Source organism: Melanotaenia boesemani, chromosome 4 (genome assembly GCF_017639745.1).
Source record: "Melanotaenia boesemani isolate fMelBoe1 chromosome 4, fMelBoe1.pri, whole genome shotgun sequence".
In the NCBI taxonomy this organism is placed as follows: Eukaryota; Metazoa; Chordata; class Actinopteri; order Atheriniformes; family Melanotaeniidae; genus Melanotaenia; species Melanotaenia boesemani.
In genome coordinates, this window is record NC_055685.1 from 14069331 (window position 1) to 14082260 (window position 12930).

Genomic DNA, 12930 nt, shown 5'->3' on the forward strand with positions numbered 1-12930 from the left:
GACATAAGATCTAAATCACACAGGATTTTATCTGTTCCAGCGCACGCTGGGGAGAAATGAACTTGATATACAGTTATGTGCTCTGTCTGTGCAGTTCATGGGGTTGAATATGATTCTCTAATATTATTGTTTTCTATATCTATCTATCTATCTATCTATCTATCTATCTATCTATCTATCTATCTATCTATCTATCTATCTATCTATCTATCTATCTATCTATCTATCTATCTATCTATCTATCTATCTATCTATCTATCTATCTATCTATCCATCTATCCATCTATCTGTCTGCAGGCTCTCCTTGATACCCAGAAACAGCTACGTTCCTTTATCCATAACTTTACCTTCAATCTGGGTTTCTCTGGAAAATTCTACCACACAGGTGGGTTCTGATCCTGTTTTACATAGAAATTATCTGCGTTTCAATCTAGGTAATTGTGAAATTAACATAATACAAGATTATCACTCTCTTGTATGTCTCTCACTGTCAGTAAGATTAGCTAACACCATTATAACTTTATGTGGCGATGTGATATTAGGAGCAACACAGTTGCTCCTAATAGTTATTGTTATGACAGGGAACTTGTGGTTTATATATTTACAGTTTAACACAAGTTGGCTTTTACATTAAGTGACTTAAGCCCTAAAGAAAGTCTAAAACTTAAACAAAATCTTAATGTTTACAGATTTCATTCTGACTTGAATGTAAGGGCATACTGTAATAAACAAATATTTCTGTCTTAATTATGTTTTTCAAGAAAAAAAAAATCAGTTTGCTGTTGGAGTAATCCTGCATGGCATAAACAGTGATTTTATAACCCTGCCATTCTTGATAAAAATAATTTCCTACTATGTCTTAATATAAAGTTGTATAGAAATATATATCAAGGCATATTTTTGAGGTCACGGTATGCTGTGGCATATTCTCTGCCTGTGCTGCAACAACAAGGACAGATTTCATTGATTTCCTTGTACAAGTCTCTAAATCTGCACAGACAGAACTAAGGTGGAACATACACCAGAAAAGAAAAACACAGAGGTGAATCTGAAGATGATTATAATTAGAATAAATCTGCAGTAAAATAAAACCCATTACCATAGCATCTGTTACTGCTATAGAATAAGTTTTTATCACCATGGTATCAGGCCATTTTTATAACAACAAAAGCTCAAGACAACCCAGTTGTTTGTTTGCATATTAGCAAGAAATTATGCAAAACAGCAATTGCAACATTTTCCAAATCTCCATGTTATTGTGTAGTATATTTTTCATTTGTGTCCTTTTGTCCTTGTGTATGTGCAAACTTTCATGTGTGCATATAGGGACACCAGAAGAGGATGAGGGAGATGATCTACTGCTGAAGTATGTAGATGAGTTTTGGTGGTTCCCCCACATGTGGAGTCACATGCAGCCTCACCTCTTTCACAATGAGTCCTCCCTGCTGGAGCAGATGGTCCTCAACAAGGAGTTTGCTCTGGTAAGATGGATGCACAAGGATGTGCGCACATTTCTTGCAGCTGTCTGTTTCCTTGCTGTTTTCTCTCTCTTGTGTGTCCTTTTAATCATACTTGTTCCTGATGATTGTGTCTTCTTCAAGGACGTCTGTTGCTGTAAGTAATTGTCATTTCTTGTGCTGCCGCAGATTATAGGCACAGTGTTGGTCAAAGCTGTGGATCTGTTCTAACCAACACAAGCATGCATTTAAAATAGATTGTTTGTGCAGGAGCAGTTTCTAGATGAAGCATAATATTTATTTGAAGTGCGCTTTGGATGGGGTAGGCATAATTGAAATATGGAAAAAAACAACAAAAAAAAAAGAACTCCAAGGCACTCCCTTTAAAAAAAGAATTTAAAAAGACTATTTTCATGGTGCAGTCACGCTGCTTTGTTAAACAGCGACGCGTTCAGCTTACCAGCCTTCTTCAGGGTGTCAGACAAGCTTGATGGAGTCCAAGGTCCTTTTCCAGTGGACAAAAAGAATTTCAGAATGAATAATTGTTCTACTTACAAAAAAAAAAGAAAATAAAGAAAAAAAATCCATTACCTGATTTGTCGTGGTGATTTGTCATGCTTCACAGAGAGGAAAAGTTAGTGCTATTAACTTATATTTTAATGTTTTTGTCTTCAAATTCTGAAGTTTCTCAGCCAACAACTTGGGTCCTTTGACTATTTAACAGTTGCATTCCATAAGACTCGAACAAATAGTACCAACCTTAGATATATATTACGATGAGCACATACAAGCCTTAAAGCCCCAGTACTGAACTTTGGCATATTTTCTCAATGAGGCACACTCTAACAATAGTTAATTTGAGTAATTTGGCTGATTTGGTGTCCATCTTGCATCGTACCTCTATTCTGAGTTCTCTGCAGCCAGTAAAAGTCAGTTTGATGTTGACTCTTGTCTTATTTCTTGCTTTTGTCCTTTCTTTCTTTCTTTTTCTCTCTTCCAACAAAAATCTCCTCTTGCATTTCTTTGAAGAATGAAGCTGCAGTGTTTGTTCACAACTGTTAGTGTGTTGATAACTGGCTGCTGGCATGTGATGTGGTGTCATAAAACAAAATGCTGCTGTAAAATGACACAACGTTCCAGAAAAAAAAAAAGTGTGTTTTCTTAGCTTCGGGACGCTGTTTGGCAACAGTGGCTCCAAGAATGTACATAATGAATGTCAGCGTACCATCAAAACAAGTCAGTAACATAGTTTTAAGATCAGAATTTTACATAATCCTACTTTAAGCTATGCATTAAGCTGAAAACAATAATGATGCTAGCTAAAATTAAAAACTGTTAACATTATGCACAGGTGGCAACCACTAAATGAAATTTTAACGCAATATTTAACAAGAAGACACCTAACTATCAAGTTGTGTCATTATCCACAAATCAGTATAAGAAAATCACAAATGATAGCCTGCACACTGTCAGCTGCCACCTGATGTAGTTAGCCATATAGTGAAGTGAAAATGAAATGCTTGACAACATGACACAAAATATCACTCAGTTTAGAGAAGCAGCATGATGTTACAGCCACCATAGTGTAGTTATCTAGTGTTTCTGTTTATATTTTATACAGTGCTAATTTGAAAATGACTGGTGTCACTTGTTTCTGCACATAATTTGATGTTGATCTATTAACTGTTGGAACAGACTTTGGTTGCTATGGTTACTCCCTTTAAATGGTGGCTGAGTTGTTTAGCTCTCAGTGTTTTAGATGACACAATAATTTAAATTGGTAAATGGATAATTTCACTGAAACTATTACTAGTTATCCTTTATCGGGAATTAATGGACAGCCTGAAGCCAGTCAGAATTGAGTGTTCGTCCAGACCATGCTAAAAACTGCCAATAAATAATCAGAGTAAATTACATTTCTTGCATTACATATTAGCTAATGCTAATTAGCTGCTGCTGACTGTGGTCTGGACTCAGCAGTGTACTTTTCCTTCCAACAGACAAAGAAAATGTAATGTCCCTGATGGGAGTGAGGCATTTATTTGGACTGGCATATCTGAGCCTTATTTAATGGCTACTGGTTAATTTGAAGTTCACAAGGTTGCACTGCTCTGCTTTATTTTGTTGTGCTTTGTTGTTGGTATATGAGTGAGTTAAGATGATTTGTGCGACCATTTTGGACAGCGGTGCCACACATACAATACAGCAAGAGTGACTGGTTGATGCTGTTAAAGGTGAACCTGAACATAAAGTGTGATCACTAGCCTCTGTTGTACACGTACACAAGCACACACACACACACACACACACATACATACACATGCTTCACTCCTGCATCCCCTGACTGCTGATGCTTAGCTTTGACAGTGTGTGTAGGTGTGTGTCAGGGCAAAGGACAACACCATCAGTCTTCTGGATGCACCCAGCAAGCATCCACCCTCGAGCCTGCACACATACACACACTCACACAAACTATATTTTTTCTAATTTCCAACCCGAAGGCCAGCACCATAACACACACAACATATACCACGTGCTTCCCTTACAAGGTCAGCCTGCTGGGCTCTGTGTGTTTATGTCTTACCAGAGTTCTTTGTCTGAGAGCTGTAAATATGCCATTATTTCTGTGTTTATTTGTATAACCTTCATGTACCTGCCTTTGCATTGCCCCTACCAATCCCAAACCCCCACTGTCACCCCTCCAGGAGCATAACATCCCAGTGGACATGGGTTATGCCGTGGCCCCTCACCACTCTGGCGTCTACCCGGTTCATCTGCAGCTGTATGAGGCATGGAGACGTGTGTGGAACATCCGAGTAACTAGCACTGAGGAGTATCCCCACCTCAAACCTGCCCGCTACCGCAAGGGCTTCATCCACAACAACATAATGGTGAGTGTGAGCAAAATTATTTTTAGTCAAGATAACTGATTAAAACATGAAACATCTCAGAAGAGCATCAGCTTCACTTCAAGCTCACACTTACAAATATCTTCACCCTCACGACTTTTACACATCTATAAATGCACTTTGATCAGCTGACATGTTTCTTCACAAACATGAACTCTAACATTGTCTTGGTTTTGAGTAGGTCAATGTCAAAAAGACTACCGGGGGCCTCATATTATCTTTGTGGCTGTTTTTTTCCCCACTTTTTCTTTCCCTACTATTTTCATCCTTAGTCAGGCTGGAAATAGTATTCATTAAACCAGCTGTAACACAGCTGCTAGTTGTGGGTATGTCTTTGATACAAGTGAGAGTTGGTTCTGTGCACATTTTATAGAATGCACTGGCCCTAGCAGGCAAAACACACATCTGTGTTGTATGGCATAAATATTACAACTTAGTGCTAGTTTGCAGGATTCCTGTTTATCATATGCAGAAGTCTTGAATTAAATCCAACACTTAAGCAAATTAGGTAAAAGAAAAAATGCTGATTAAAATTAAAATAATGAATAGTTAATTTGCAGCGCTTCTAAATCCAAGTAGGCTCTGTTTGGACGGCTCATCAAGCTGCTCAGATCCTTTATTTTGCTTTGAAACGTATTTAACTGCTGTCTCTCTGTTCAAATAAGTGTTGTCTAAAAGATAAATTGTGTGCTGATTGTTTTGTGTGGTCCTGAACAGAAAATCAATGCTGCTGTGTGTAGTGTGTAACCTCTCTATGTATGCCTTTGTTTATGACTATGGGATAATTGACCTTCTCTCGACCTTGCATGCTAGCCTCACTTTATTCAATATTTATTGGTTTCCTAATGCAGCAGAAGGGGTGGCGTTTTCTGGGAGTTTTTGTATTTGAATAAGAGCATGTTTACATTTTATACTTGAGCAAATACTTATTTGTCACTGTTTGTGATAGCAATTTTATAAAACCTTTGCCAATTGTTAATGTTAGTAAATGTTGTTTCTTTCCTCCTCCTCATATTCATTTAGTTGTCAGTCAGGCTTTTCACTAGTGTGCACAACTGTTTCTTTATTGACAATAGGGACAATCATGTCTGACATCAAAATTATCATTGCATGTTTTTCTGCCATATTTGGTTCCTCAGCAAACAATATGAAAAGACAGCTATATTAATTTTCTAATCAGTCTTAGAACTCTACTTTTCTTTGTTGACGTCTTGTCACTGCGTCAGAAACGACAGCCATTTAATCCTGCATCCTCTCAGCACAATGATGAGCTGACTTTTTGACAGGCTTTATTGTGTTTTCATACATTATTAATCAAAAGGTATTGGGGAGCTTCTGAAAATGACTGTGTTCAGTAAAATAAGGAGTTATCAAAAGACGAAAACAAAACAAAAGAAACGGGCAAAACAACATTGAATAAAAGGATTTTTGTCTTAAATCAGAAAAAAAGAAAATAAATTTAATCCCCAAGTCCTTGCAAAATTGATGTATATTTTTATATAAATTATATATAAATTTATAATAGCCACTAATGCTTTTGAGTCTTTAGTTCCTAATGTTTTTGAATGCTAAAAACTATGAGGTCAGATGTTTCTTTTATTTTTTTCTTGTTGTAAAATGAGTTCACATTGCCTGAGGAGCAAAGTCATATGCAAAACAGATTTATTCAGCTGAAATTCATGTTACCTACTCCATGTCAGACTATAGGCTGAGGGAAACACCCTTCACAGCTGGATAAAGACCCTCTAGAGAGACTTACAACTCTGCTGCAAGCTAAATGTTAAGGGGGAAAGGTATGAAAAATGGTACAATGAAAATACTCCTGGGAAAGCTCAGCTGGACCTTAGATCTGTAAGGAAGAGATATCGGACTCTGAAGATCTCAAAAGCTTTGTGTATTTGTTGTATTTAACTCACTCAAACCTCCCACTGCATGCCTGAGAGCGTGCGTGGTGATGGGACAGCATTTTTCATGTCACTTCAGCAGCTGTATTTATGGGAATTGTTTTTAATGAATGCCACAGCTTGTTTGCATTTTGGACAAACTGAGAATAAATTAAAAAAAAAATAAATCAGTGACTTTTCTGCACCTTTTGGTCATATCACATGGTGATGCTCAGGAAACTTTAGGAGATAACGTAAGCTAAACATAGTCAAGATCCATTACATAAGTGGGCACAGCGAAAACAGTTGAGGAAGATATTTACTGTGCATGCCACATTTTTGGTAGTTTATACTTATGCATTTACCATATTTGCAATTTCCTGTCACTTTGTCAAATACTAATTGATGAACTCTCAGATTCTGATAACTAATTCAGCCTCCTGACGTCTTGTGACTTTACTTTAGGCCATCAGCCACAAGCCTTTCCCATTTTCTTTTCCTTTAACATTTTTCATGTCCAATTTTTCTTGCCATTTTTGACCATTAATCTCCTTCGCTCCTGCCACGCGCTCCATCTTTGTTTGCTCAGAGGAGGACAGGAAGTTGTCTTAAGGCGGTAAAATTGGTGTTTGTGTGTCTCTGTCAGCAGATTGAGAGCCACCCACTGGACCCACAGTATCAGAACAAATCAGACTGAGATATGGGGTTGTGCTGTGTGGGTGTGTATGTGGGTGTGTGTTTGTACCATACAAACATGCATACTTGTCGGTGTGTGTAGGTGTGTGTGTGTGTTTGTGTATTTCTTTTTAAAATGTACTATATCAGTTTGAGCTATAGCTCTGTGGATAATTGGTTTGGTGAAATAGTGCTGAGTGTCTGTGGCTATGGTGGCCTTCTCTCTCACTCTTGCATGTGTGTGTGTGTGTGTGTGTGTGTGTGTGCGTCTATGTGTGTGCGCATGAGAGTCTGCAGTGTTTTATAGATAAACCAATATCTGCGCTTCCAGCCTTTACTCTCTATTTCACACAGTGAACTGCTCCACAAGGAGTTCTCTATGAAGACCCTCTTCTCTTCTCTTCTCTTCTCTTCTCTTCTCTTCTCTTCTCTTCTCTTCTCTTCTTTTAATTATTTAATGAACAAATAAAAAGCCTGTAAATCCATCCGTTGTTAATTGCAACATGTATTTACATTCTCCTAAAGAGAACACTCCTCATTGCTTCAGCAGGTTCTTGACAAATGCTAATGGTGATGTAAGCTACTAATATATGGTCATTTAATTAAAGCCAAAACAGCAATTAGATAAAACTATGAGAAATTGAAGTCTTGGAAACTGCTATTCCTCAATCCAAGAAGTATGGCGCATGCAGCACACAGAGGACATGGTGGGGTATTTGAGTAGTTTGTTGCCAGGAGAGAATTTTGCATCTGCTCGAGTTGGGGTTAAAAGCAATCTGTTATCAGCTCCTTCTGCTTCACTAAACAGCAAGTCACCATAATATCAAACAGGTGTGGGTGATGCTGCAAAAGCAGTGCAACAATGCCCTGGGAAGATTTGACTAATCAGTGGTACAAATCTATGCCTTGTGTAATGCAGCTGCATGAGTATATGGTCACTACTGCTGCAGTAAAGTCTCCTTCAGGATTCATGGTTCAAGCACTTTGCAAGCACACTAATATGTTTTTACACACCATAAATTACACTTTAAAAGTACATGTAAGTAGGAAACACCAGTAGACCAATTGACTTTGTTTTTTGTTTTTTTTTTCTTTCTTTTTGTTGGTGTGCTTTTCTACTTCACTAACACAGCAGAAAGGAGAATCAGTAAACATGTTTTTTTTTTAACCATGCCATATCAACTAGTGTTAGCTGCTTCTACAGAAGAGGTTATGGTCAGTTGTGTGACACATCATCAGTCATATGAGTTAAACCTTTATTAATGTGAAATTTCAGTATGGGTTTAATAATGATTGATGGATACATGACAACAAGTTTCAGGTCTTTTAAAACTTGTGTTTTCCTCGATCTCATCTCAGATAGAACTGTGTCTGTGATAGATATTGTTAAGTTAAACATTGCAATTCAAATAGTCCAAAAATTTGTGGGCCCACCGAGGTGACATGTTTCTATTAAATTTAGAGCACAGTCTGATAACCCTTTCTTATTAAGGACAAAATCTATGTGCCAAAAGAGTTTTGTTTATTTACATCATTTATTTGATTTTCTCTAAAAGTAAATGGTTAGATTGGTATGATATGAGAAGACAGTCTTAGCTGCAGTAGACGGCAGTGCACTCTCAGATTAGAGAATTTCTCTGATGTGCTGGCCAAACTATCCATTACTCAAAGAAAGGGGAACTCATTCCTAACGATTTTCAGAGCATAACAGTCAATAATAAAGTCAATAATTCATGGGCCTCAAACTTTTTTTTTTACAAAGATTGGGGCATTCATGAATATCTTTGTTTGTTGTATTTGTTCCTAAGTAAGAAATCCGAGGAACATTCGGGAACACTCTTACTAACATTTGGTTCTGATATGTTTGAACAAAGTCAACTTTTGTGTTGTCTTTTGCTGTCAAGTTCAACCAAATTAGAGACATGTTTTTCAAATATATTTTGGTAATTAACAAATCATTATGCTATTTTTAAATAAATAGCAAGGTATGCAGATCTTGTGCCGACATTACCATTTCATCATCGTAATCAATTAAACTATTTTTCATCCATTTATTCAAGACATCTATTGCTGGCCTTCATAACACCATCTGTACAACAGACTGCACATACAGTACATGCACATTATAAAGGCCCCAGATTTGTTCCCTCAAGAATATCACTCCATATGTTCAAGTCTCCTGTGACTCCCAGATTCACATGCTGAATATGGTTTTTAATAATTAAAATTTACTACAAGGGTATCTTTTTATGATAATGATTAGTTTTATTAGGAAATCAAGATTATGCCCTGGTTGCCTGATTAATACCAGCACTGACCAACCTTCAGACTCACCTGAAGGTTTCATTTCATTAGGTGCATGCACTCGCTCCATTGGTGTACCGCTTCTGAAAAGGATACACCAGCAGGTGGCAGTTTACTTTCCAAACAATAGGAAGTTCAGTATGTAAAGAGAGATGAAAATCTATTCTGGTACAACATAATAGATTTAGCTACTAAACCATAAGAATATACGTCCTGATACACTCATGGGACCAGACTATAAGCTTTATTTTCAAGTTCAGGAGTAATTATTTCCCTGTTGGTACATGAAGCTAATTTGAAGCTCATGGTGTGATTATTTATAACCTTGTGTATCACTTTAAAAATGGTCACAGAGAGGTTATATGCACATCTTCACTATGTTTTGTTTTCTTTAGCATTTTTAGTGATCTGTCTTGGCATTATTTTTCCTTGTCTGTCACACTGCTGCTCGAGTCCGTTAGCATATAGCCGTACGTCTTGACCTTTTATGAGCATTTTTGGGATTTTACCTATACAAAGTAGGGCCAGCTAGCATGTCCTTTAAATTTAGGGAGAAATTGGTATTCACTAATATAAGACTTAAAAAAAAATAAATAAATAAAAATAATAATACTTTATTTGTATAGATCCTTTCCGACAAATGTCAGATAACTGAAACAGGTAACAGACCTGAACAGTACCAAATCTGAAATAAGGCGCAGAATGAGGGGAGCTAGGGCCTTCCAGCAGCAATATAGGAACAATTTTGCGGTACAAACGCATTCGTAAATCTAACAGAGGGTTTTTGTAAAAAATAAATAAATAAACAAAACTTCTTAAATACAAGTTTGAAAAAATGTAAGAAGACTCATAAGAAGATGTTGCTGAATGAGTAGTAGTAAATGTATTTATACATTGTGACTTTTGCATCGTGAAGTGAACTCCAATGAATTTCAAATTTTTTTTTATTTACTCATTTTCGTTCTAAGCAGTAGTGATCTTGTAATCTTGATTCCACTGTCTGTATTCACTCGGATTCTCTAAATTAAGGGTACTCTGACTTTTTTCAGTCACAAGTAAGACTGTACATGGGGGAGGGGTTCACATATGTCTTGTTTGCCTTTACCTGCAATGATCAGTCCTTTCAAATCAGCACAGAACCAACTGTTGTAGTTTTCTTACATATTTCAGATGATTACACCATTTTCTTGTGACACTTGGGGATGGACTCACACATAAAACTGTTTTAACAAGCCTTGTGGAGTACTACAGCATGTGTAAAAAACAGCATAAGCATAAAGACTCCTGTGGCTCCAGAGGGAGTCATAAAGCATTCCATAAATTCAGCTGATACCACTTGAAGAAAAACAAGTTTGAAAAACAAATCTGTGTGTGTGTACTTAGTGTAACAGTAGAGGGGTAACTACGCCTTTCCAGCTTGCTCCTTACTTTGGCTCGAGGCCAGTGGCTCGAGACCACATTAAAACTACCACTGGAATAATAAAAAAAAAAAAAAATCTCTAGAAATGTCTGCGTTTTGAAATTTCCAGTTTTGTAGGTTCCAGGTTTTGACAAAAGATTTCAATGAATTGTTGTTTTTTTTTTTTTTGTAAAACTGCATTGCTGTCAAAACTAGGAAACAATATGCTGCTTTACTTGGTTGAAATTGAAAGACATTAACAGCTCTTCCTTTTTCTGCACACTGATGTATGTGTCTAGGTGCTTCCTCGTCAGACTTGTGGCTTGTTTACTCACACCATCTACTATAAGGAATACCCCGGTGGACCTAAAGAACTGGACAAAAGCATCCATGGGGGAGAGCTGTTCCTCACTGTGCTACTCAACCCAGTGAGTCAAAGGAAGCATCCCACACAAATGAACATGCACAAACTGAAGCACAGAATAAGGAATAGGAAGGATTGTTACACTTTTTTTTGTTCCTGAAAGAGGCACTATCAGGGTTTCCTGCTCTTAGGTAACTTTCTCTCAGTCTTGCTTTTTTTTCTCTTTGCTGCGTGTGTCTGTCTCTTTTCCTGACAGGGGCAGCTTCTCACTGTGGAGCCGTGTTCATCTCCCCACTTTAAATTAGGTCTCACCACAGGGGGGTTGCTGTCACATCCATACATGCACATACACACACAATTTCCCCCTCTCTTACCCCTGCTGCGTATGTCAGCTCAGCTCGATTTGGCTTTGAATTAAGGAACAGAATTAGGTTTTAGGTTGGAATTAAAATGCTTATCCACATGCAGACACTTGTAAAGGCACAGTGAAAGATTGGCATATATAGTCATAAAAATTGTCCCACACATTATCCCCCCCCCCCCCCCCCCCTCTCTCCCATCTCTTATTTTATGCTTAAACCACACATGTGCATGTGCTCATAGACCGGCATTAAGCTGTATTGAAGTGTCAGGTAAGGGAGTGCTGAACCAGAGGAGCTGTCAGAACTCACCGAACATCACAAATGCAGCTTTCATACAATAACCCTGCACAATCCGTCTCATTCATTATGTCCCTGTACCACTTTGTGTTTCTTTGTCCTTCTTCTTTTTTCTTGTTTGTTTTTGTTGTTTTGTTTCTTTTTCTTTTTTTTTATTTGGTGCTTCATGATATTACTCCCCATTTATGTCTTTAAGGTTTCTCTCTCTCTTACACACTGTGTTTTAGTCTTTGTGTCCTGTCTTCTGTGTCTATGTTGGTGCATCCTTTTTTCCTGCAGAAGGTTTTGACCATTCTAATGGGATAATATGATTTATTTGCAGATAAAATACATGTGTTTTCCCTCAATTGACACATAATATATCAGGTTGTATCTACTTCTAAAGAATTTGTCTAATTGCTTTTTATCACATAACTCCTTTCTGGGAGAAGGAGCTCAGGTTTTCAGGTTTTACATCTCACCCAGCAGCAACAGTGGTTTTGTAATAAAAGACAAAGAACTAAGTGGTTGGCACTGAGCAGAAATAAAGGAGTGCAATTTACCTTTCTCTGAGCCAAAAGCATGAAGGGAGGCGGGTTGTTATGTATTGTTAAAGTAAGTGAGACAAATTGAATGAATGCAAGGAGTCACACAGGAAAAGGAACCACAGGAGTCACAAGTGACTATAAAAAGCTTTTTTCACAGACTTTCTGAACATGCTCAATTGTTTGAGTAATAAGGTTTAGTACTCATATAACCTTTGAAGCTAAATGCTGTACTTTAACAGCTCAAGCCATCGTGGCTGATGCCGTCATGGTGTGATGTCTTGTGAAAACATTATGAATGATATTTAAAATATTATGATGAAAATCCACACACTAATTAAGCCTTGTGCTTGAGTGAAACCACGTTTGTTGATTTCTGCCTAAAGGACATGGAACCCACCAGTGCTGTAGCTCAGCAGTGATGTCATCTCAGCATGAGCTCAACAAACCAAAGGCAGTTCATCGTCACACATGCACTTCCTGTTTCTTTCACTCTTTATCTCTTTTACACTTCTTATCTGTTATTTTTCTCCATTTCTTTAGGTTAAATGCTCTTGTTGTATTGATAATGAGAAAACCTAATAAACATAAGTCATGTTGACTCGAAATTGTAACCTACGTTACCATAATGCATCTAAAAAGACGCACGCGCGCACACACACACATATTCACTGCACACATACAAGCACACTGAAGATTCATGTCAGCTTCTCACTGCTATGTTTCAATTTGCAGACACAAAAGCTTAATTAGTGT

General features: G+C 37.4%; 1 protein-coding gene across 3 annotated transcripts in view; it reads left to right on the forward strand.

Moving 5' to 3' along the window:
• ndst3 (N-deacetylase/N-sulfotransferase (heparan glucosaminyl) 3) overlaps nt 1-12930 on the forward strand; it is a 41848-nt gene that overhangs the window by 12717 nt on the left and 16201 nt on the right. For all 3 annotated transcript variants that reach the window (XM_041982802.1, XM_041982803.1, XM_041982801.1), the window contains 4 exons: nt 298-385; nt 1327-1481; nt 4163-4348; nt 10927-11055. In XM_041982802.1, coding sequence (XP_041838736.1) covers nt 298-385; nt 1327-1481; nt 4163-4348; nt 10927-11055 — 558 coding nt within the window. The remainder of the gene's footprint in view (nt 1-297; nt 386-1326; nt 1482-4162; nt 4349-10926; nt 11056-12930) is intronic.